Source organism: Leptosomus discolor, chromosome 1 (assembly GCF_034619465.1).
Source record: "Leptosomus discolor isolate bLepDis1 chromosome 1, bLepDis1.hap2, whole genome shotgun sequence".
Taxonomy (NCBI): Eukaryota; Metazoa; Chordata; class Aves; order Leptosomiformes; family Leptosomidae; genus Leptosomus; species Leptosomus discolor.
The window spans coordinates 136,018,419-136,044,243 of record NC_141391.1 but is presented as its reverse complement, the minus strand read 5'-3'; the positions used below and the strand labels follow the sequence as shown (position 1 = coordinate 136,044,243).

Genomic DNA, 25,825 nt, shown 5'->3' with positions numbered 1-25,825 from the left:
AAAACCTATTGCATGTAAAAGCCACTGCTGTGCCTTCTATCCATGAAATACCAAGAACTGGCTGGATTAGTAATACAGAAAAAAGCATCTCTTCAAGGTTAGCTGTCTCTCCCCTCATTTGAAAGGACTGGGGTATGCTGTTGGGTTTGTGCAGACGGCTTAGGGAATTTTGTATCCGTGCCAGTCTAAATCTCAAATGTTGACACACTTACCCTGGGGCAATTTACGCCTGTGACCCGCTAAATCAGTGCAATCTTCAGACACAAGTGCAGCTGTCTGTGGTCAGGGTTTTTCAGCAATGTCAACAAAATACCAACATGCAAACTTCCCTCAGCTATACAAATGCTTCAATAAAAATGCAGTGGAGTCAATTGCTCTCACATGCCTGACTACAGAACTGGATATCTGAAGCATAAAGTACATCTCACAACGCTACTGTGTGGAGATAAACTGCAAAGATAACAAATGAATTCACTCAAATGTGCCTTGCATCAGAAGGCACTTACCACTATGAAGATAAAGTTGGTACTATAAAAGCCAATTAACATCAGGGCACTGGCATAAACAAGGCTGAAATAAGCTCAAAACACAGAGAATCTTCACGAAGCCTGTTGATTTCTATAAGCCTGTTTTTGATAAACGGTATATGGTCACAAGTAGCAAAGAGCTTTTAGACCTGTGCACTTTTTTCAAAACACAAACCAAGTGGATCTTTAGCTTGCCAAGGGTTGCAAAGAAGGCAGCCGCCTGCTTGCTGACTTTCCCCTACAGCTGCAGAACTCTGTGATGCTGGCTACAGCGTTTCCATTATTCAAAGGCAATGGCATGGCAGGCGTGACTGATCCCACAGCCAAGGGCACTGCACTGGCACAGGAACTAAGGGCACAGCTTGAGCCAGATGTTTGCAGCCCCTTTAACTGTTTACTCCCTGCTGAATCCTTCAGCTGAAGTAGTAGCAAGGGCTTCCCTGCTAGTGGAGTAGAAAGGTTAGATTTCAGAGCAAATATTGGATTAAAGCAGTCTTCAAAAACAGAGAAATTCACGAGGGAGTAGGGGCTGACAGCTAGCACTCCACGGCATAAAGCAAGAACATTTCTGGCTGCACATGGTAATGAGAAACATCAAATCAGGACAGAAGAGCCCATTATCACAATCATTCTGTTTACGGTATTACAATTCACAGTCTGGCATGTAAATGCTGAATAGATCCAGCTGCTAGCAGGAAGACGGCTGTGCAGCAGCTTGCAGCTCCACGTCTGGACCCAGGATAACAAAACTGATCACACTTCTGTCAGCATTTTCTTCTCTTTATAACCCTGGTTGTTGGGAGGAATGAAGTTGGAATATTTTATGGACTCCAGGTCTTCTGCTTCAAGGAATTCCGATTTGCTGAGAGACTGATTACTATCCCCCTTCTTGGGCTCAGAGAAGGGTGACTGCTGCTGGCCACAGGTGACGTGGGTGTACTGGCACTGCTCTTCATGATCAGTCTCTCGGTGGTAGAAGTAGTTGAAGTTGGACACGATGACAGGGACAGGGAGGGCGATGGTAAGCACACCCGCGATGGCACACAAGGAGCCCACAATCTTGCCACCAATTGTCATGGGATACATGTCCCCATAGCCCACAGTGGTCATCGACACCACTGCCCACCAAAAAGCATCTGGGATGCTGGTGAACAGGGAGTCAGGGTCATCAGTCTCTGCAAAGTAGACAGCACTGGAAAAGAGGATCACCCCAATGAAAAGGAAGAAGATGAGGAGGCCAAGCTCCCTCATGCTGGCCTGGAGAGTCTTCCCCAAGATCTGCAGCCCCTTGGAGTGCCTGGAGAGCTTGAAGATCCTGAAGACTCTGACCAGGCGGATAACTCTAAGGATGGCCAGGGACATGGCTTGCTGCTGGCCTCCGTTGCTGCTGCCCCCGGGCTGCTGCTTCTGCTGCTGCTGCTGGGCCAGCTCAGTGCCCAGAGTGATGAAGTAGGGGATGATGGCCACGATGTCGATGATGTTCATGATGTTGCGGGAGAACTCGGGCTTGCTGGGGCAGGCGAAGAAGCGGACGAGGAGCTCAAAGGAGAACCAGATGATGCACAGGGTCTCGATGAGGAAGAAGGGGTCGGTGAAGAAAGGGCCGGCGCCGGCGGCGGGGCGCAGGGGCGGTGGAGTCCCGCTCGGCGGCGGCGGCGGCGGCAGCAGCAGCAGCGCCTCGTCGCCCGGCGGCGCCACCTCCCCGAAGCCTGGCTGGGCGCCCTTGGGCTCCTGCCGAAACTCGGGCAGGGTCTCCAGGCAGAAGATGACGATGGAGATGAGGATGACCAGCACGGAGACGATGGCTATGGCCCGGGCCGGCCCGGAGCTCTCGGGATACTCAAACAGCAGCCAGACCTGGCGCTGGAAGTGGTGCTGGGGCAGGGGCTTCTCCTCCTCTTGAATGAAGCCCTCGTCCTCTCGGAAGGTCTCGATGGCTTCCTGGCCCAGCTGGTAGAAGCGGATCTCCTCCAGGAAGATGTCGAGGGGTACATGGACCGGCCGGCGGAGCCGCCCCCCGGACTGGTAGTAGTAGAGGATGGCGTCGAAGCTGGGCCGGTTGCGATCGAAGAAGTACTCGTTGCGGAGCGGGTCGAAGTAGCGCACCCGGCGGCTGGGGTCGCCCAGCAGCGTGTCGGGGAAGATGGAGAGAGTCCGCAGCTGCGTCTCGAACCGCAGACCCGAGATGTTGATCACCAGCCGCTCGCTGCTGCAGCAGCTCCCGCCGCCGCTCCGCTCCTCGCCCGGCGCCTCCGCCTCCGTTTCGCCACCGCCTGCCCGCGGGGCCGCCAGCGCCAGCGGCTCCTCCGCCCGCATCCCGTCCGCTCTGCCCCGCGCCCCGCCGCCACGACCGCCTCGTCCCCTCGCCTTCAGCGCCCGCCGCCGCCGCTCGCCGCCGCCCCGCGCCCCGCCTGTTGCGCCCCGGTGCGGCCGCGCTCGCCCGGCGGTTCGGCTGGGTTGCCGGCGCGGCGCGGCTCCTCCGGCTCTGGCCCTGGCCCCGGCTCCGGCCCCGGCTCCGGCCCCGGCTCCGGCCCCGGCCCCGGCTCCGGCCCCGGCTCCGGCTCCGGCCCCGGCTCCGGCGTGCTCTGCCCGGCTTTGGGCGCGCTCCTGCGCGGCGCGCCCGGCTCTGCCCTCCCCGCCTCGCACACACACACACACACACACACACGGGAGGGGGGAGAGAGAGAGGGGCGGAGAGGGAGGTGTACGAGCACAGGCGCACACACACACGCGGCTCCACAGAAGGAGAGGGGGTACACGCAGGCACACACAGCCGCGCGCAGAGACGCGCACCCGTGAGCAGAGGCACGCACGGAGACAGACAGACAGACCAGACACACGCAGACACAGGCAGCTCCAGCACGGACACGCTCAGATACAGATACCCGCACCCACACAGCGAGACAAACGCACGCACCCGTGGACTTGCGCGGAGGCTGGTGCTCGCCCCCGCCCTCCGCAGCAGCAGTCCCGGCCAAGGGGCGTCCGGCTTTTTGGGGGGGGGGGTGGGAGTGGTACCCTTGAGGGGAACCCGCTGCGGGCTGCCCCTCTCCGGCCAGGAGAGCTTCGCAACAGCTTGCCCAAGGGGTGGCACCGCCCCCGCCCTTGTTTTCCCCCACCCCTCCACCATGAAAACCTGCCCCTGCCCCTGGACCTTCAGTCAAAACCCTGACGGGGACAGTCAAATGAAACCGTCTCCGGTCAGTGCTCAGATCCCAGCCGTGGGACCCGGGAGACCTCGGTGTTGTTCCTGTCCCTGCTGCAGGCTGTGATTGACCTTGAGCCAATCACTCCATGCCTGTGGCTCGCAGACCTCCATTTATAAATGTCATTGCCATGATGCAAGCACGGCAGTGGCATCGGACCATCCGCAGATGGAGACAACCTGTCTTACAGTGAACAGTGCAACTGGGGAAGACACAGGTAAATACAGTTTCTCTCCTCTTGCTGGGGGTGGATAGAGTTTGCCCCTTCTCCCAGGTACCAAACGAGTGAGCTTGCTCTTTTTTTTTTGCTTACCACCACACAGTCAGCACTTAGTCTCCCTGGGAGCCAAAACTGCCTTTCAGAGGCAATCAGACTACCAGCTCTTTTGGCTTTAGCAACCTGTGGCTTGCTCTATCCGTGTCACGCTTGGCATCTGAAAGCATAGAGAAACTCATGATGGTGTACTTTCTACCTCCAGAAATGGGGCTAACAGGTGAGGCTGCTTCCATTCTTCCCAGGACGACAGTCTGTCTTTCCCTTGAAAGCCCTTTATTGGTGCTAAATATTATTAACCAGGCTTTTATCATCATAGTATCTGATGCTTTTGCTGGCTGTAAGCCATATGCTTAGCCTACACTATCTCTTAGCAGCACAGATCTAGAAGAAAACATTCCCCTTTCTACCCCTCCTCCCAATTCCTCTCTAACTAGCTGTCAATACTCAGTTACTTCAGGCTCTGGACATTTTGACCAGCTGGCTATAGTTGCCTTGTTTGGCTCTGTCCTCAGGAAGGAGGTGAATATGATTTAAATGTCGCTTAAACCTTTTTCCTTTCTCACTCATTAGCATTGAAGATGGCCGTTGCAAAAGGAAGCATATTTTTTCATTTATGTGAAGATGGCTGTCACGCAAGCATATTTTTCTTTCATACTATATGTAGTTAGGGTATGGCAACCAGATGAAAAATACTTTGCTGGAGAATATACCTTTTCTTTTAAAAAAATGAATCAATGTTTACCTTTGTAATAGTAAAATGCTTCTTGCAGAGATTCCTTTTTCAATTATTACACTGAATTATTCATTCACAGGATTATTTGAATCATAATTATGATTTATTCATTCACATGGTTAACTATTGAGAAATCCTTTCAAAACAGATTTTGTGACGGGTGGAAAAGCTCTTGAGGTTTATAAGAGAATACAGGGCATGTGTACATGCAATCATTGCTGTGATGGAGCTCATCCAGTACCGGGTTTAAATGAGCAAGCTTCAAGCAGCATAGCGGAGACAGCATGGAGCTCCACAATAGTTTGCAGGACAATTTTCCAGCCCACACAGACATTTCATGCTGGCAGAGCTCTGGTCTTCATGCTACCTGAGCTAGCAGTGTTACAGACAGCTGAGGTGCCTCCATGTGAGTGCAGTGCCATCCAGCCATGTCTACCCGCCCGCTCACCGCTTACCGCAGCCCATCTCTGAGTAGGCACCCAGGCTGCTATGTACTGCCTGTGCTTGCTCCTGAAATCCCTTAAGAAGTCACTGTATTCCCCTCTGTGTACTTGTGCTGCACCTCACACTCACTATTAAACTCCTAAGCCTTTGCAACGTGCAACAAAACTCTTTTTAGCACACAGCCTGTTCCCAAACTGATTTGCACCACACTGCCTATGCAGCCCCACCCCTCACTTCTATATTAAGAGGCGATGCCAGCTGCCACCGTTCAGCCTCCGTGCGGATCTTGCTGGGCCAGCATCTTGCAATGGTACACAATTTGCAAAGCTGGAGAAGAACGGCGAGGGAGATTCAGAAATGTCAGGGAGGGGCAAGAGGCAAATCCCGAGGCAACACTCCAGAAAGCCACACAGCAGGACCTTAACACTCTCTGCAGAGCTATTTGGCTGCTAGGTCTGAAGCCAACACTACAAGACCAGTGCCTCCTAAAAGTGCCACTAAGCTTCTCTTTGAGGTAATGGCTGCGTTCACATCTCCAAGCTCAGGTATGGCATGTTGCTATGGTTCAAGAATTTAGGATGACCACATCCTCTGCCAGGCTATATCAGTCACTAATGCCAAGGTGCACAAAAAGCCCTTCACAGATATATGGGAAAAATTTACTCTAGCACAGAAGGACAACTGATCCTGGGCTTATTGTACTCCAGAAAGTGGAGGGACATTGCCCCTTGGATGTCTTGTGCACCCCTGAATGTGGGTCAACATTTTGGGTAACACTGCCACCCTTTGGATTCCCTTTAGCTCCCTTTCACTGGATTTTATGTACTCAGCACTGCAGCTGCCACAAAATTATGGGTATGTAGCATTTTCTCAGAAAAGCCAAACCCAGAGACCCTCAGGGTAAGCACTCCAAAACCAAGATACCCCAAGTGGTTCTAGTGGATGCAGATCTTATCTACTTCCTGCGTTTCTGGTTTTCCCAGTCACTCCATCTTCTCCTGAACTTTCCAATTGTCTCATCCATGTCTCCTGTGCTACCCCTATCTCCTGCTTCCCACATGCTACCCCTATCTCCTGCTTCCCACATTCAGGTACTTTTCCCAGTAATGGAGCACCTCATCCCTCTGACCTTGCTAGTTTCTTCACTTACTTGCAGGCTAGTGGTCCCCGGTATCAAAGTCAATATACCTTTCATATCACTGTTCCAAAAATGCTGTTGGGACTGGACCCTGCCCAGTAAGCACTGAAGATGGTGGCTGACTGCCTGGCCCACTGGAAGGAGACACTGGGCAACGAGGAGAGCAGCTAGTGATGCTTTGGTCGTGTGACCTCTTGTAATACTCACCCATATCAAATGAAGAGACCAGAAGAAAAACAAACCATCCTTCATACTTGCAGTAACTTTAGGGAACTATGGACCTCTGAAATCATGCATCAACACCTTAGCATGCAGCCTAGAGACACAACATAATCTCCCACAGGCTTGATGCTTTGAGGTAGAATTCATCTGCCAGGAGCCAAAATATTCCACACGTGAAACAAATCCCAATGGTCTAAAAAGAGCAGTAGCCAGGCAAATTTAAAAAAATGTAATAGCTGGCAGAACATCCACGTTGAAATGGGCATTTACATTTATGCACAGCACCAATTACAGCCAACTTCATACCTCCCTACTTACTCAGAGTCATAAATCTATAAATGAGAGTGCTAAACAGGAGAGGGAAGCAGAATTAGCTTATGCCCTGAAGCTGTTAGCCATACCTCTGAGAAATAGAAGTTCTTCTGTTTTGTTCTCTTACCAGAAACTGGGAACAAACCTACCTGTTTATTAACATGCTTCCAGGCATCAAAGCAGCAAACTGATATGGTATCAAATGTTAATGGCCAAATTCCTTAGTGCCTTCAGCCTCTTTATCCTAGCCCAAGTGAAGGTGTAGGTCTGAAATGTTACTCTCTTCATCTGGCAGAATGCTAAACACACTTATGCTAGGAAAGAGGAGTGACTTTGCTTTCATATCCACATTATACTGTAAGAGGGAAGAAAATATATGAAGAATTCTCAATTTGTGTATCTGCAGATCTCAAAGCACCAGATGGCGACAGGGTGAGTAGGGTTCGGGCATCTGACAGTACCCATGTATCCATCACACTGCTGTTTCCAGCATTGCCACTGGGCAGTGACAAGAATTCCCAGTTTTCCCTAGATAGAAACAACCGTGACTATTCTCTGATGGGAAAGCATCCATCCCGGTTCTCTGAGCTGCTGTCTCCTTTCATTCTTCCATTTAAAATTCCCTCCTTTCCCCATTAGTTACACATTTGAAGAAAGTCCAACAAACTCAGTGGAGATGTTATTATAGAGATGTAACATCAGCCATAGCACAACAAATTCACATGTGTGCACACACGCACATGTTCACACATGCACACTTGAATGAACGGTCTCCCTGTACCATTAAGATTACAGATGTAATTCCATAACAAATGCTTTCACATTTACAAAATACTATACAGGCTGTCTCTACACCATGCTTTGGGTAGGATGCTTGTGCCACCGTTAACTGTTGGAGGAAGAATTACACTTCCATGATAAGCTGAAGATTACAGTCTCATTCATTATATCACCCAGGACTATTCCTGGAGCACTATATTTTATGTGCATTGAATGAGGACAGGTTCTTGTACTGGCAAAAATGTACCACTGTGTAACTAAAATATGTGTCACAATACTGGAATAAAGGGAGTAGGAGAAGGGAAAGCAGGTTGTCCCCAAAAATTTCATGCAAGCCTTTCCTAGCTTTCAAGTACTTACCTCTGTAAACCTAGTATCTTTAATGCTGTGTTTGCCTTGGGCTTTCAAAAAAACAAAATTGAAAATAAATTCCCCAAAATTTTATCCTACAGATGAGTAAATTTTAAACCTCTTTTAAATGCCTGTTTCCAAATCCTTAAGTATTTTCAACAAAACCTTTTTTTTTTTCTTAGATGCCTTTCATAGAGAGACCCCTTAGAAGTATTTCAGGGCCTTCAGGGCTCTATTTATCACAGGATGAAAAACATGCTGGCCTGCCAGACATTCAGGATTATTGCACTCACCACACAGCCCTATGCTGTGTGAGCAAACGAATGAGTGGGACAGAAAAAGAGGGAGGGTTTCGCAACTATTTACTAGGCAGCTTAGAATTACTGAGATGTACAAACATTATGTCCAGCTTCAGGTTCTGCAGTATCAGATACAACTCCTTTGAGATGTCTGTCTGCCCTTCAGCTGGACTTCATTCTCTTTTGGTTCCGTCCAACGCCTTTTGCTCCTGCACTCTGTCATTTAATTTCCATCCCTTAGTTTATTTCTAGCCTACAGTCCCAGAGTTGGTACCAAATGTTTTTCCTGCCATCCTATGCCTTGACTTCTGCCGATGTCCCATCCTGTTCCCATCTTCTATCCTCTCCTAGCCCTTTCAGTTCACTGTTCTATACTTCCTCATTTCCTAGTCGCTGCTGCTCCTAATCCTTCTAAGTTTTGCTCAGTTCCCCAAATCCCAAATATTTCAACAGAGCCCCCCTTTCATGCAAGAGAAGGGCATTATTTCCAAAATGACAAGCAATTCTTTAAAATCCTACTGTGGCATTTGGTATACCTCTGCATTTGTGTGCAAGCAATATTTACAGCCCTCCTAGTTTTGCAAATGCATAGTGAGGAAAATTATTTTAGTCCAGGTACAGAAAGCCCTTGCTAGAAGTCCTGGCTAAGATCAGATTGCACATGCTACCAGTGGCACCTCTAATGCTTTTTAGCTGTTGGTGTTTGCAACAGAAAATTTTATAGTAGACTTGTTTGCATGAGTATAAAGCAATGGAGATTTGAAAGAACAGTATCATACAAAACAACAAAACTATCAGTTACTCATTATCGAGCTAATATTAACAAAGTGAGAATATGTAGCTGTATGTTGGAAAGGAGAAATAAGTGACCTTACCTTGTAAGAAATCTTGTCACTTTCTCTTAAGTGGTCCAGTTAATGATCCACTTCAGTGCCTTGTACCCAGTGTAAAGGTATGCGGAAGGAGAAAGCATCTGCTTCATTCAGGTAATCCAATCAAGGACCCTTTCAATGCAGAGGTGATAATAAAGGGGAAGAGAGAAAGAAAAACACACAGACACAAAAATCTGATAGATAAGGGGTAATGTAGGCACTGACAAATGCCAAAAGTCTTCGGCCACTAGCTGATGGCCCATTAAGAAACTCCAGGCACGGCTTGGGAGCAGGCCAGCTTTGTAATGGATAAGAAGGGGGCAACAAGAGAAGCAGGAGGAGTTGGGATATTCTAGGGGGACCTGTGGGACTGTGCAAAACTTGTTGAGGAAAGTTTAGGGGATGGGAGTGAACAGAGAGAGAGTATAACAAGGTGTGGGTCATGTGTGAGCAGTGTCTGATGGCATGTGAGCACTTGTCTGATCCAGCCGTGCCCCTGATCACTGCAGTCTGTCTCGGCTTCTCATTAAACCCCTTCTTCACTCTGCCCCCCTGAAATCTCACTCCCTGCTCCATGTGGATCAGTGCTGTCAGGATGAGGTGCCAGCAGCCAGGGGCACCCTGCAAGAGAATGTGGTGCCAGTCAGAGGGGGTGCAGCACCCTGGGTGGTGGTGCCAGGTGCTGGGGTGGGTGAGGGGCTCACCCCAGCCCCTGGATCCAGATGAGTGTGTGGCCCCAGATGCAGCTGCTGGGGTGAGTAGGGTGAGTGAGGGGCTCAGCACTGGCAGCTGGAGCAGGACCATGGGTCACAGCTTGAGTGCTGGGTGCTGGGGAGAGAGTGCTTGTGTCTTCCCCCAGCCTGGGGTGTGTGGGCTGTGCATGTGTAATTTCCTTTGCAGCCTCCAAGCTGGACTAACGGGCAAGTAGGAGGCTGGGGGACCAGGCAGTTGTATCAGGTGGGCAGAGGGGCCGTGCTGGTATCTGGGGCTTCATGCAAGTGTGGGGTGCCTTTGAACAAGTGTGTGAGTGCCTGGGTCTGCTTGCTAACAAGCAACGAGATGGACCCACTGGTGAGTAGGACACACGTGTGGGCAGGTAAGAGGGGCTGGGATCTGGGCAGCGGTGTCAAATGGAGAGGTTCCGTGCTGGTACTCATGGGTTCATAAAAGTGTGCTTGTGTTTGTGAACCTAGAGAGAGTTGTGTGTGTGCCTTCACTAGTGAACTTCAGTCCTGAGCAACCAAAGAAGAGAAAGGGGACTGTGCTGTCTGTAACTAATGTGTGTATGGGTCCTGGTAGTGTTACATGTGGGTGCTGCAGAAGGCAGTGCCTTGTCTGTGTAGCTAACTGTGTCAGTGTGTGTGTCTTTTGGATACCCACTCAGACTTGCTACCGGTTTAACCTGCAAATGGAAAAACAATAACCATGTCCACTGGCCCAGGATGGAGAGCCCTGGGTCTCTGGGCACATTGGGCTGGGCTCCAGCATCCAGGCAGGGGGAATTGCTGGGTCCTGGACCTGCTGGAGATGGCAGCCATGTATAGCATCCCTTAACAGCCATCCCTGAGAGTTTGGGGTCAGCCAAGGGAGCTTCCACTGAGGGCATCTCTATAGACACATGTACATGCAGCATGGTTGAAAAAAAAAAACAAAACCCACAAGCAACCACCCAGAATACCTGTGGAAACTCATTACATTTAAATTTGTTGCTTGTTACAAGTTATAACAGGTTGTTAGCTGTTGCCTGTATTGTAACATGTCAACTACTTTATTTTATGCCACCCCTGCATGCCACTATTGAGACAGGATGATAAAGATTTTAGCAAGATTTGTATAGTTCTGATGTGAAGGGAACTCACTGTCACCAAGGTAAGCCCCCATCCCGTGTCCCCCACACGCACATACACAGTGCTGTGAGAAATGTCCTATCTGCACAAAGATCTTCCCCACCACCCCCCCACATAGCCGTACAACTCATTTGTCTCCCAAATAGCACGTCTGTCTGTCCTCATCCTATTGACTGATAATCCCTTTGTACACGTAAATGCTCTGTCTTTCAGCTCCACATCTGCCCTGATCTGTAGCACATCTTCACTAGGCTCTCTTTGAATGGAGGGTCTCTATAAAGGCTGTCTTTCCATTTTTCTCACTAGGCATTGTTAGGGTGAGTGTAGGCAGCAGACTGACCAGTTGCACACGAAAGGGAAAGCAGAAGGGAATACAGCTCCCTGGAGCCGCACAGCTCTTTCTCCTTGCTCTCCCTGTCCATCCCAATTCTATCTGCAAAGAGGAGGGAAAGAATTTGGCCTTTCTGTAACTTCTAACAGCCCTTCACAGGGATTTTTGTTCACCCTTGGAGTGGAAATGGTAAGACTTCTAGAGCTCATCTGGCCGAAAATGTCGCTATCTGTGAAGCCAAAGCTGGCAGTGCTGTGTTCCTTCTCTCATCTCAGGCTGCCTCTCCCTTCATCCCACTCCATGTACTTCTACAGCAGACACACACACCTTTCCACTTCCCCAGTGTCCTGCCTGTGGGCATGGATAACACTGGAGAAACAGCTCTCAGGTCTGCTGCCTGTTAGCCCATCCATTCTGCACTGACAGGAGCAGCAAGGTCTTGGTTAGCCTGTACAGCCCCTCCCACTGACATGGAAACATCTGGTCTTGGTGCAAAGAAATCCTCAGGGATTTTGGTAATGAATCTCTGTCAAGTCTCTAAGGAGATATATGTTAAAGGAATGTGTTGAGCAAATTTCTTCAAGGATGGCAAAAAGCACATCATGACATCAGAACAGCCTCCCTGCCAAATTTTCTGTCTCTGCTCAAAAAGTAGTAGCGCTTTGCAGCAAAATGAGTGTAATAACTTTTGACAGGCAAAGCAAAACATTTTCCACGGACTTTGTTTCAGAGGCAGACATGTAACTTTTTTTCACTTTGTTTGTTTCAGCAGAAGCTTTCCAAATAAAAACAAACAAGCAAATTAGCCCCGAGGCACACAAACAACATGAAAAAATGTTATTTGAACAGTCTTAAGATCAACAGGAAAGCCTCTAGCTGGAGCAGAGAGGGCTTTACCAGACTCTTCTAAGATGACAGTAGTATGATCATTGTGCTTAGTGACAGTATTTTGGGACTGCTTTCACTGAATATAGACCAAATAGACACTAAACTCAATTAAAACCCAACAGAGGAACCTGATGGACAAAAACCAATACACGGACTAATTTCATTCACACAGTCCTCCCATCTTAATTGCTATAAAGAACAGAAATAACTTCCCCTCTTTTTGGCCACTGGAACAATAAGATGATCTTTGAAGTAAGAAACGGATGTAAGCATCAGCCTTGTAACATAAGCCATCTCTTACCCTGGATGAAAACTGATGAAAATCAGTAAAGCATGGCAGAGAAGCTGAATAAAAACAATACAGGCCACTGATAAGGTGAGGGTGAAATGTCTGGTAGGAATTACCCATGCAAAATCATCTCTGTTCGCTCCTTGACTTTCTGGAACCTGGGCTTTTTGGAGAACCATGAACTTTCAGTTTAAATTGGATTTCAGGGTAATGGGAATGGGCTCCATAAGTAAACAGGCAGAAAAAGGAAGGCTAGTAGATAAATAATCCCGTTGCTCAGTGATTCAGGGGAGGTAGGGACAAAGGACAAGAAAAAGACTGAGGTACTTTTCGCTTTTTTTTGCATTAGTTGTTACCAGCAAAGTTGGACCTCAGGCTTCTGAGGACCTGAACTTAATAGCAGATTCTATGGGAGTGAAGCATTATCCACGACAGAGGGAGATGGAGTTAGGGAGTGCTTAAGCCAACTGAACATATACGAGACTACAGGATGCTTTTTATGGTGCTCATGGAGCCTGCCAATGTCATTCAAGGGCCAGTTTCCATCATCTTCAAAGGTCATGGTGACCAGGGAGAGGTTCTTGTTGTCTGAAAGGCAAATACAAACCCCATTTTCAAAGACGGGGGATTTAGGTAGCTGCAGGTCAGTCAGCCTCACTGCTGTCCCTGTGAAGGTTACAGAGCAAATCCTGTTGAAGCCATTTCCAGCCACATGAAGGATAAGAAGGTGATTCGGAGAAGCCAGCATGAATTTATCAAAGGCAAATCATGTCTGATGAACTTTAGTCCCTTTTACAATTAAACGACTGGTTCACTGGAGAAGGAGAAAGCAGTGGATGTTGCCTACCTTGTTTTATTAGCAATACAGTGTTCCCTTGTGCTTGAATGTATATTATATAGGAAATAAGAGCCATTACCCTTTCCTCACTATATATGCCACCACTGTGCTACAGCTCAATGAATCTTGAAAAATATGTTAAACAGCAATGGAAATGGAGAGCTATACTGCAGATCTGTCCAATATAAGTCCTCCAATTTTAGGATTTTTCAAGATTTGGAGCTTGTCAGAATCACAACTTTAAGCATTAGATGGAATTTAAAGCCTTGTGTGTTAATTTGGGAGGCAAATCTAGGATAACGTTGTTACAAAACTTCCTAGAGAGTAAGGAGTTCCAAGGAAAGGGTATTTTCTCCAAGTTTCAGCTGCTCCTTGCAGAGCATGTCTACAGCACTGATATCTAATTATCTGATTGGAATGTGATCAACCTGAGACATTCAGAAAAGTCTTCTCAAAAGGGGAGGAAGAGTTTCAGGATCAACAAGAGCAAAGGAAAAAAGCAATCTCTCCTAGTCCTGCTGTCAAACTATAGATATGTAGTTTGGCACCTAACACCAAATTAAACTGAGTATTTGAGCTCTGTGCACAGCTCAAAGCAATGAATCACACTCTTTCCATGACATCTCTCCTATTAGAAGTCTTATCCACTTACATCCAACAGTCTCCTAATGGCTGCCAAACCAAGCTTCAGCTCTTGTAAGAAGGAATAACAGCAGCACCAGTCTTTTCTTAAAATACCCTGAACAGGCAAAAGCTGCCTGCAAAATAAAACAGGGACCTTCCTGAATCACCCTTCTGAGTTTAATGAGATACACATACAGTTAACTTTGTATATCCTTGCTGGGTCAAGGCTTGCTGTGAAGATGTTAACACCCGATGGGTTGTGATTGTAACTAACAAATATTACACAATCTTGTACTCAGGAGAAGCCTTACATAGTAACTTAGGTACGTTGTAGGGACAGGCACGGGAGCAACTTTCCTTGGCTGGTGGAATCCCGCTAACCTTTTTGGGATCGCTCAGAGGAAGCCCAGCATGTCAAGGTTCATGGAGCTAGGCTCTAACCTTGCTGAGGATTTTTCTGATGAGCAGTCTTGTAAAGTGTTGTTCCAGCACAGGGAATGTGCCCATAAAGGTGTCAAACAAAATTCCTTAATTATAAGGTTGATGCTTGCTTCTTTAGAAAGGGGAAAGAAAGGAGGGGGAAGAGCCTCTGTTCTCCCTCCCAAAACAATAGATTTTAATTTTTTACTCTAATAACAAAACTATAAAAGCATTTTTCCTCTCAAAATATCAAACATCTTTTTAATAATATGTAATGAAGAGGCTGTGGTAAAATATGCAGTTCTTTTGCCCCAGTTCTGATACTTTTTTTAATAGTGCTCATCTAAGTGACTAAAAGGAATTAATATTTTATTGCTTTCTATGAAAAATGCATAATGCCTCTTTCATAGCTTTTCAGCCAGGCTTCAAACTCTAGTCATTGCAGTTCAGAATGGAATTTCTTTCTGAGTTTGCTCTCACTGGAGTCAATTAGCTGCTTTGGGAAAATCCATAAATTATTTGTTAAAAAATTAAAAGGAGCCTTAAATTTGTCATGGAAGCTGGTTTTGAATTTGCACAGTTAACCTACTGTCATGTTTCAGTTTCAGAGCCCTGAAAAAAACAGAAATTTCTGTTTCTGCTTGTACACATCATCATCTACTGACCCTTTCTAGACCTCTGGATTGAGTAGCTCCCGATTTTTAGGAAGGAAGCTTTTTTTACAAAAATAGAATCTCCTAACCCTTTTCTGTAATATACTGTCTATGTAATAGGCCAGCCAAACCCTGAGAACTAAGTATTTGCAAATAAGACTTCATCAGACTAACACTGTCAATTAAGCAAACATAACCGAACTGACAGGTCTATGTAATCAAAACTGTTGTTGACATCTTGACGTTGGATGAGAAATATACAACCTCACTTGATTATATGAAGAGCTTAAGCACCCCTAAAGCAGCCAAATTGATTGCCAGACATCTAAAAATAAATGAAGTATTCCAGGCTTTTAAAAACAAACAAAATCCCTCTCATTTCCAGTAGGTTCTCAGGAGCAGATTCTCTAGGATTTTTCCCAAGGGAACCATTTCACATAATGATAGTGATCCTAATACTGCAGTTTTTTACCCTGTTGAGAAGTGCTCCTTTAGCCTTTTTAGCATAAATAGCACCTAATGTGAAGAATGGTTTGACTAAATGATTAGTAAATATGGAATTCTGGACTTCAGATCTTTTGTAGAGACTGTTAATACTTAAGAATAATTATTTAAAAAAAAAAAAAAAAACCCCATAGATTAGCTCAGGACAGAAATAGCATTAACTGTATGTCATTTTGCAACAAGGCATTTTGAGCTGTCATCAGAGCCAGCGGTTGGAATGGAGCCTTAAGGATCCAGTCTATTTTTGTGAGCCCAAAGTGACCAGTAATTTTGCAAATGCTGAGGTAACTCTGCAAATGCTGAGATATTTGCAACACCTGATGCCCAGGCCGTAGGGACCATTGTAGCCCAGTAAGATGCTCAGTGTATGCTCCCCAAACAATGTATGAGGAAGGTTAAACAAGGGAAATATTTCCCAAGCCTTCTGAGGAGGGCTCTTGCACACATTTGTTTTTCTGCAGCCAACTAGGGCTCTCTACCAAGCAGGAGTACCCACATCCCACATGAACATTGTAAGGAACAGACTGTTTTCCACTCCAGTGGGCCTCCATGGCAGATGTTTCTGCAAGGTAATGCAAGTACATGTTCTGAAACAGGACTGCTCTTGCTCCAAGCTCCTTGACGTGTTCTATAGGCAATGCTGAACTGAGATTCATTCCTCTGCCTGTATTATTAGAAGGACATCAGTGCTACTGAAAACCCATTAGATGGATTTGGTTCCAGCATTACTTCAATTACATGTAAGCCTATCCAGCTTATACTGATAGATTCAGAGATATCCGTGGGCATGCTGTATAATGCTATGAGGAGATCTCATCTGCTGTTTAATTCTGAGTGATATGAAAAATTGCAGATGGATCTAGCTGAGGCAGAACACTGTGGCAACAAAGCAGTATCAAGCTGCACAGACTACTCCTGCCTCATGTCAGATGAACTCACCTGACCTCTTATACCCAACCAAATGATAACCTGAAGGAACACCATGTGCCTGTCTTCCACTTTTTCTTAGTTCTCAGCATCAGAAATATACTAGTGGAAATTCTGATTCACTAGATGCATGTTGTTAAGGGGTTCGGTGCCTTTTCTATGCATTTATTTCTTCATCCATCTTCCTGGCTGCTTCTAAGGAGAAAGAGAATTTGACAGTAGTCCTTTATAGGAACCATAAGGCTGAACAACAAAGTCCTGTATCTTTCTGCTTCTCCCCTTTTCCAGTGCCTGGCTGCCAGAGATGCTGCTGAGTGGGTCAGGCAGGGAGGTGGTTGCTGTGCATCCCCACTTGAGAATTGCTCCTGAGTTTCACTGTTCCTCTGACGCTGGAACCTTGTGAGCACACAAGAAAGGATATCTGCCTCCAGTCATTCCAGGGGAGAGAGGACAAATTAAAAAGCTTTCTCCCCATAAAATCTCAGTGTCTGACAACACTCATTTTCCATTGGAAAACTGTTATTACAGAAGATTCCCAGTCAGCCCTGGTTGAAATATAATTCCCAAATCCTCATGAATAAAGAAAGACTACCATCTTCATTGTTTGAAAGAAGGGATGTCTGATCCCCATTCTTTAATTCACAGGAAGACAAGTGAAGGAGGCTCCAGTAAAGAATCACTCAGTTTCTGAACCCAGAGTGTTATAGAGTATCCCTGTGTAAACATGAAGAAATTTGACTGCAGCCATCAGGATTACTGCAAGTCAACATTAGTGTAACTGAGGTCCAAGAGACCCACAGAGCACTGGGAAAGACTGCTCAGTCCCTGGATGATACCTGTGTTCAGAATTTGATCCTAGATCAGAAGTGAAAATAAACATACTAGGTTCTTCTAGCATTCACAGATTTAAATCAAAAATATAAACTGGCAGGGGGCTTTCTCCAGAGCCCAGCCACAGCAGCTGTTTTTTTCAAGGTTATTATAACAGGCAGAATTCATGGTAAGGTTACTGAAAACCTAAAAACTTCTGAGAGTCACCATTTGTGTGCTCCAAAATCATAGTGGTGGATATACTGTACATAAATTCAGAGGCACAGACCAATATTGCTCTTCAGATAAACGGGTAAGGAACAAAAAGTAGGGATCATCATGAAATGCATTTCTTTCTTTGCTGTTCCCAAGTGATCACCATTAACTGCAAAGGCAGAATCACACCAGGGAATTCCATAAGGACTTCCAAGTGCTATGTGTTGCCAAAACATCTCATTGATTTCTTAGGAAGCATACCAATGTCTCTACATGAAAAAAAAAAAAAAAAAAAAAAGAAGAGCAAGAGAGAGAAAAAAGCAGAAAGACTTGCTTTTTTCCTTCTGTGCTTATTACAGAGGCACTACACTCGGTCTCAAGTTCAAATTCTTACCCCAGACACGAAGAATGTTTCTTCCAGAGCAGACTGAACTTACACATGAGCTCATTAGTACATTTCCACAAGGAACTGCTGCGCTTGTGTATTCTTGAAACATGTTGAAAAAAAGAAAGTCTGATTTTCAAAACAGGTTTTTACCACTTGTCAGGATCACACCTTTCAAGGTGCCTGACTTTAGACATTCAAAATGAATGCACTTCTGAATCGTTAGTCCTTTTTAAAAAAACCAAGATGCAGATCATCACAACCTGACTGGCATTAAAGAGAACATTCTGCCGAGTACAAAGATCTTCTGATCAAGTTATAAAGGAGGTAAAGCACTTCACCAGTAAAGTGACAGGAGGTGAATACCTCAGGTTTCATGTAAAACAAAAGGTGTATTGAGCCTGAATGCTTCACATGAAAGAATCCTTTAATTCCGGGGAAGTTCAGGTACAAATTAAGTGAGTAGGCTCTTTCTCAGAACATAACCATCTTTTATCTCTCTGCTATATTCAGTCAGAATCAAATTCAGATTCTATATTGAAAGTTTGTTGGAACTGTCTGCAAGTCTCTAATTTTTAAGGGTCTTTTTAGAAATAATTATTCGATGTTTCAGTAAAGTTTTTCACCCAAACTTCTTGACTCAAGCTTAGAATTGCTGTCAGATTCACCTTTACAAAATACATGTCCAAATACATGAGTAATTAGTAAAGCCAAACAACTTAGGATTTGTAGAACTCTTTAGGTGTATGTGGGCATGTTTACATGCACGTTTGGTTGCAGGGCTGTGCTTATTTACAGAATTATTCACTGGTTGTAGAAGTATGTATCCTAGTAAATTTATGCATGAAAATGTTTTTTAATCATTTAGGGAGATTTTGCACAATATATCTGAAAACACACAATAAAAAGTGTTGCATTCACTATTCTCTCTTCATGGCTTACCTTCCTGCTTTAGTGGTTTCAAACATTGGAGAGCAAACAACCAATGCACAGCAAGAACAGTGAAGGGTGGAAGGCTTACCTTAAAGCAAGCAGTGCAAAGACAGTCTGTAGAATAGCATGACTTCACATGTGCTTTTTTCACTGTGAAGTTTCAAATATTTATTTCAAGAGAAATCAGGACTGGATGGCTCCAGAGTCTGACGTAGATTTGTTCTGTAATTCACTCACAGAAAACATCTCAGTGAACTTTAAATCAAGGCTTTAGAAGATGAGCAGAAGAAGATGAGTCATATTTTTGGTGCAGGGATACTCAGCACTCTCTGTAAGTTAGCCCCACTGGAATCTTCTCCAGACAAACTACCAAACCCCAGATGTCTCCCTAAAAAGCATATCGCTTTGGAACAGGCCAGCCTTAGTAATGGGACCCTTTTTGTAGATGGGGGAAAGACCTGGCAATCTGAGGGCCCAAGGAGACAAAGCGTGTCAGTGGCAGAGCAAGACCCAGAGCTGAGGTTATCTTTGCCTCAGTCTAGCACTCTTAATAAACCCATATCCATGTGTGGCAATGTGCCATCACTCTCTGTCACATAAAGCACATCTCAGCTGGCCGTTCTTGGATCCAGCATTCAGCTAAGGGACCTCTAGATAGAGGAGTGGAGGCAGATAGAGATTTGTGTCTTCAAAGTGGATTTGTTTCAAAGAAGAGCTTATCCTCAAAAGCCTATCCCTGATTCTTCCTGACCCTGCCCCAGGTGCCTTATTCTTGCTTGGAGATCCCCAGCTTGCATGTGTCATTCAGGCAGAGAGAATGGTAAAATACCTTAAAACTACAGAAATCTTTCCCATCCATTAAGGCAATCAGAGGGAAGTGAAGAAATTAGATATTAGAAGAAAGGTCCTGCCTTCAGAGAAAGATGCAATGTTTTTCTCATATGACAGAGGACACCTGCTCACACTTTTACCAGCACCAGACAGAAAGTAATTCACCTGCAAAGAACAGAGCAGCATAAGTGGGTTCACCCACTTGAAAACCGGATCAGGCCCACAGGCTTTTTAGAGGACAAAGGCAATAATATATTCTGAGACTCAGCTCCCATTTCACAGCAGCCGAATGGAAAGAAAGTGAAGCCTTCAATTCTGCCACACTTCGCAGAGATTCAGAGACACTAAAGAGAGTGTGAGAGTACCAAGTATAGGTTTGTAATTTAATTTATGTTTATTTTGGTCCAAGGTTGAGGTCAATGCAGAATGAGGAGGTTATCAGATGACTCATATTAGCCCGAGTGCTGTACTGGGATAAAGTTAGTACTGTGCCTACTGGGAAGATGTAAGATTGTCAAATGGCCAGAGTACAGCCTTATATAATTCATTTCTATTCATGAAGTAATTTTCTTGACCCAAGTCTGAGATGGGAAGGAGCATTCTTTTGTTGCTCTGTGTGTGTGAAATCTGAGCTTTACACATAATGTGCTCAGCTGAATTGACAGGAAAGCTCATTCAATTGGATTATTAATATAAATTACTTGCACTGTTTAACACTTACCATGATGATAAGACATATACAGCGATATTCAGGGGGGTTTTATACCTGACAAAACCCTCTACATTTCTAAGCAGCAGTTCCTTGCTGTTGTGCCTAATTAATAACACAAGCAGTAGGAATAGGACAAAAACTTAAAGAACCCATTTTTTGGGCTTCATTTAAGTCCAAGGCAAAAACTCTGTGTTTTCTCCATGGAAACAGAATAGGACTCCTGGGTGTCATGGGGGAGAGGCAAAAAATAAGAAGATGACCCTGACAGGATGTCAAGGAAATGTGAAACAGATGCTGTGCTCACATATTTGAACATAGGCCTGTAGGAAATCCAGTCAAAATGTTTTAGCCATGATTATCCATCCTCTTAGATGAAGCATAAAAGATTCCAAAAGCATAAACAGCTATTTCAGGGAATCTTTTAAAAATAGATTAGTGTTCATCAGGAAGCAACACCTGCACATATATTTTTTTATCAATTGGACAGAAAGTGTATTGCCTTGATGCACTGTAGGCAGGGTCATCCTGCTACATGGACTGTATTTTTGCTAACAGATATTATGCCAGACTCACAATAGCAAGAGATTGAAGTCTACAACATGGATTTCTCTTGTGTAATCAATCTGAAACTCCCAAGGTGGGGCTCCTCCTCAGAACTGGAAATGGGACAGGTCTGACTTCACTGTGAAGAGCTGCCCTCTCCAAAATTCACAGAATCACAGAATGTTAGGGGTTGGAAGGGACCTTGAAAGGTCATCTAGTCCAAAACCCCTACCAGAGCAGGACCACCTAGAGTAGATCACACAGGAACATGTTCAGGCAGGTTTTGAATGTCTCCAGAGGAGACTCCACAACCTCTCTGGGCAGCCTGATGCATGAAGAGCTTTTGAGCTTCCCACTTCAACACCATGCCCAAATCTACCACATAATTAGTCTTTGTGTGTAGTATGTCACTTTATAGGCTTGCACAGGTGAGCGTAAATAACAGTATTAGGATAGACTGATGTTGCACCCAGCCAGTTCTCATGAGACTGACTTTGCTCATGGGGAATGCACCAAAATGCACAATGCATGGAACACTTCTTTCATTGCTTTCCATATCTGTTTCTGACCAGAAGCTTCACAGCTCTTCACTTACGTCCCAACAGAAGCCTTCTGAGACCTCCGGTATGCTGATGGTTTGATTTTCCCTAGCTGCACCTTCTAACCATGTCCAGTGTGAATTGTATCTCAAAGATTCTCACAGGGATGATGGGCAAAGTGTGGAAGGAAACAATCCACGCAGAACTGAGGGCTCCTTGGCAGAAGTGTTAAATATGAATGAATGATCAAGTTTGCTCTGTTTTGAAAAAAAACCCAAACCAAACTGCAGTGAATGTTTCTGCTGTTTGTCTATACTACACCATATTAACTTTTTCTTAGGCTGTGGGATTAAAGGCTCATGACCACAAACACATAGGAGCACAGAGGAACAATGGCAGGTGGGGAAACCGCAGTAACCTGAGCACAACCACCAGAGCACCCTGATCCAGCTCCCTCCAGGGCAGCCCCATTTTCGGGGAGTGAGACCCACCAGAGGAGTCAACTGGAGACAATCTGTGGGTCATCTTACAGATGAAAGGGAGTTACTGCCTACGGGGGGGTATGAGACTCTTTATGGGATGCTGTGAAGAGTATTTTGGGATTGTACAGGACTGGAGTGGGGCTGCAAGTCTCAGGGGTTCATATGCCCAGGTGCCAGCAACTGAGAAGACTTGGTGGTCCAGGGTCCAACTCCTGGATAGACTGTGTGTCTAAGACATGCTACTGGAGTGATCCATATTGTATATACATATTTATATGCATAGATATTGTGCATTAATGGGTTTTCATCATGAACAGGGAACAAGGGGAGCAGGATGAAGCTGTGGGTGCTGTTTGTGCTTGCATGAATGCTGTGTTTTCCGCATGTGTTGATTTGTGCGGCCAGACATGTATATGTACATATGTATTGTGTGTACGTGCATGTATATGGTTTTGAGTGTCTCAGACACACTCAGCCTTGCTACTGTCTGGACCTGGGGTTATGGAGCTGCTGTTGATGTGAGAGGATGTTACTCTTTGGCTCTTTTTTGATGAGTACTTACTGGTTTATCACTGCCTATGTCCAGAGCTGGAATATGATTAGCTTCAGTTCAGCTGCAAGGAATGGAATGAAGTCCCTGTCCAGAAAATTGCTCTTCTTTGCTCTGCCTATCCTCATCTTCACAATGCCTGGTCCCTCCACCTCAAGCTTCACAGCTGCTGAGATACAGCATGCCTTCTTTCTCTTGGCGTGCACCCATAAGGTCTTCCAGGCTTCTGCGCCTGGAGAGACACGTCAACAAGACACAAGTCATGGATCTCTTGAGAAATCTTAACCCATGAAAGTCCCTGGGACCATACTGGATGGATTTGAAGGTGCTGAGAAAACTGGGTGGTGTCATAGTGGGGCCAGTCTCATAATGTCTGAAAAGCAGATTGGGGGTTTTCTTGTTGGCTGGAGAAAGGCAAATATTGTACTTACCTTCAAAAAGATGAGAAGGACTATACAGTGAACTACAAGTCAGTCAGTCTCATTCCAGTCCTGGGAAAATAAAAGAGCAAGAATCCATTTCTGAACTTACGAAGGAGAAGAAGGTGACTGGGAAGAGTGAGCATGGATTTACCAAGGATGAATCAAACCTGAACAATCTGACTATGTTCTATTATGAAAAGACTAGATATATAGTGAGGGGAAGGCCACAGGTGTTGTTTATCTTGACTTTAGCAAAGCTTCCAAGGTGTTCTTCCACAACATCCTTGTATCCAAGTTGGGAAGCTACAGTCTATATGGGCAGACAATTAGCTAGGTGAAAAACTGGCTATATTGTTGAGATCAAAAGCACTCTACCTAGAGGCTGTTTACAAGTGAAGTGTTGCAGGAATCCATTCTGGTCAATAGCCTTGTCCTGTCATGTTCAACATCATCTTTGTCAAACGTGCACAAGAGGAGACAGTGCAACCTCATATAGTTTGCAAATTATACCAAACCGGGGATACACTTGTTATACTCAAGGGCACAGTCACTATTCAAAAAGACCTAGACAGGCTGGAGGACGGCCTACAGGAATCTTAAGAAATTTAACTTAACAAATGAAAAATGTCTTGCACCTGAGCTGAACTATCTGCTAAGATTTGGCTGGCTTTGAAAATGGACTGGAGGTCCTAGTGAACAATGGGCTAAGCAGGAATCAGTGGTGTACCATGACCATGGTGAAGGCTAACAGCATACTACACTGTATTAACAGAAGCATAGCGAGTAGATAGAGGAAAATAGTTATTTTGTTTACTGGGTGCTCATGATATTCATATTCATCTGGAATACTGTTACCAGGTTTGGATCCTTCAGTGCAAGAAAGATCTCAACAAACTGGAATGAGTTCAGTGGAGGGGCACCAAGACTGTCTTGGGGCTAGAGAATTTGTCTTGTGAGGAGAGGGTGAGGGAATGGACCTTGATTATACTGAAGAAAAAGCTTTGGAGGTACCTTAAAGCCATCTTCCAATTCCTGACAGGCTGTTACTGAGAATAAGGAGCTAGGGTCTTATGTGCCCAGCTGCAGAACAGCAGGTAATGGTCATATATTGAAGCAAGAGAGGTTCTTACTAGATGTAAGTGTGGGAAAAAATGCACAGGAATATAACAAAGCACAGGAACAAGTTGCCCAGAGATGTTGTGCAGACTACATCCTTAAAGGTTTTCAAGACCAAACTTGACAGATTTTGCACAACCTAGTCTGCCTTCAGAGTAGATCCTGCTTTGAGCAGCAGATTGGACTACTGACATCCAGAAATCCCTCCTAACCTGAATGACTCTGTGATTCTAAGCTATGGCCCTGCACCATGCCATAAAATGATAGCTTAGAGGCCTGTGCAGCACTGATTCTTTTTCTGTTTTGTGCAAACATATGGAAACTAATAAAGAACAGTATATGGCTCCCTGGCTTCTGAGGCTTCCCAAAACCATCACCTGGAAACACAGAGGACACAATGGGAGACCAAGGCCACAAACATTTTTCTTGAAACAATGCATCCATAGTGGAATAATCACATACTCAAGCAAAAGAGTTAGGTTTTAGGGCTTTCAAAAGACAGGAAAAAATCTGAACCACTCAGATTCTAAACAATAATTAACTCTCCTAACCCATTCTGCATGTCCTGATCTCCAATTTGAGGCCTGATTATCCTAAGGATCAGTAGAACAAAAGCCTTTTAATCTTTTCTAGAATTATAGGTGCCAAACATAGATCTGGCTTAAACTATTAAAGTATAATAGGCTAATTCATTTTAAAAGCATCAAACATTAATCTTTATTTCTGCAGTTGTAGGCATATGCTTTTCCTCAGTCATGGATTCCTGTAGCAAAGCTACTTCATGCTACCTATTGTGCAATGATGAGTTAACACAGGTGACAGGGTATAATTTTTAAGGGCTCCCGTGTCACAGAAAATCCATCTTTGGAGGCCTTCAAGATTCAGATAGGCAAAGCAATGACTGATGGGACCTAGTGTTGGCTGTCATTTTACCCTTGGAGAAGGACAGACCAGAGCTTTCCAGAGGCACCCTCCAGCCAACACTTCTATGATTTTTCAAAAACTTCTCTACATAACTCTGGTAACTCACTGATCTTATAGAAGTACATATAGAAGTCACATAGAATGGATCTTTTAAAAGGCTGCAACCACTCCACTTACCATCCTAATCATGAAAGCCCTTTTCTCCAACATGTGCATTTTGCAGCAGTAAGATGGGGAATCAAATCTGCATGGACAAGAATAAACTCTGGAGTCAAGGGACTGATATTTCCTCATGCAGTTCCTGTTACAGTCAGATGGAAAAATTGCTGTGCATGTCAGCTTGAAAAAGGGTCTTTTTGGCAACATTTCCATGCCTTCAATGAAAAAGAAAAATACAAGTAAAAAAGTACTATTTGAAAAGTCCTCTGGGCACATCTGTATAAAACATCATGTTTCTTTTTCATTAATTTCAGATCAAAGCTCTTCATTTTTTAAGTAGGGAACCAAAGGGATCAGGTAGAGTAAATATCCTCTTCTCTCCAATTTCATGTGCAAACAACTGAGTTTTCAGGCTGGGAAGACATGATTTAGTGGTTTTACTGCAAAAGAAAAAGCTGTATTTGTATCCTGTTCTTCACATGGATGACTTTGATCTTTCTCGATATTTTTTTTAGTGTGATGATTATATCTAACTAGAGATGGGGCCTGGGTGACATTGTCACAGTCCAGGAGATCATTTCCGGGGGCAAACTGAGTAGGTGAGAGGGGAATGGGCTTGTACGGTTGGAGCAAGTCTCATACAATGCATCGTACTGGCCACTGCTAATGGACTCATAAAGTCCCATCCTTGCATGTAGGACATACCTACACCTCCTCCTCT

General features: G+C 45.1%; 1 protein-coding gene across 1 annotated transcript; it reads right to left on the bottom strand.

The window, feature by feature from the left end:
- Window positions 1-1,280: 1,280 nt before the first annotated feature.
- Window positions 1,281-2,843, bottom strand: LOC104345615 (potassium voltage-gated channel subfamily A member 6). The gene has a single exon (XM_009950123.2). It carries the CDS (start codon window positions 2,841-2,843, stop codon window positions 1,281-1,283), a length of 1,563 nt encoding a protein of 520 aa, XP_009948425.2.
- Window positions 2,844-25,825: the final 22,982 nt, after the last annotated feature.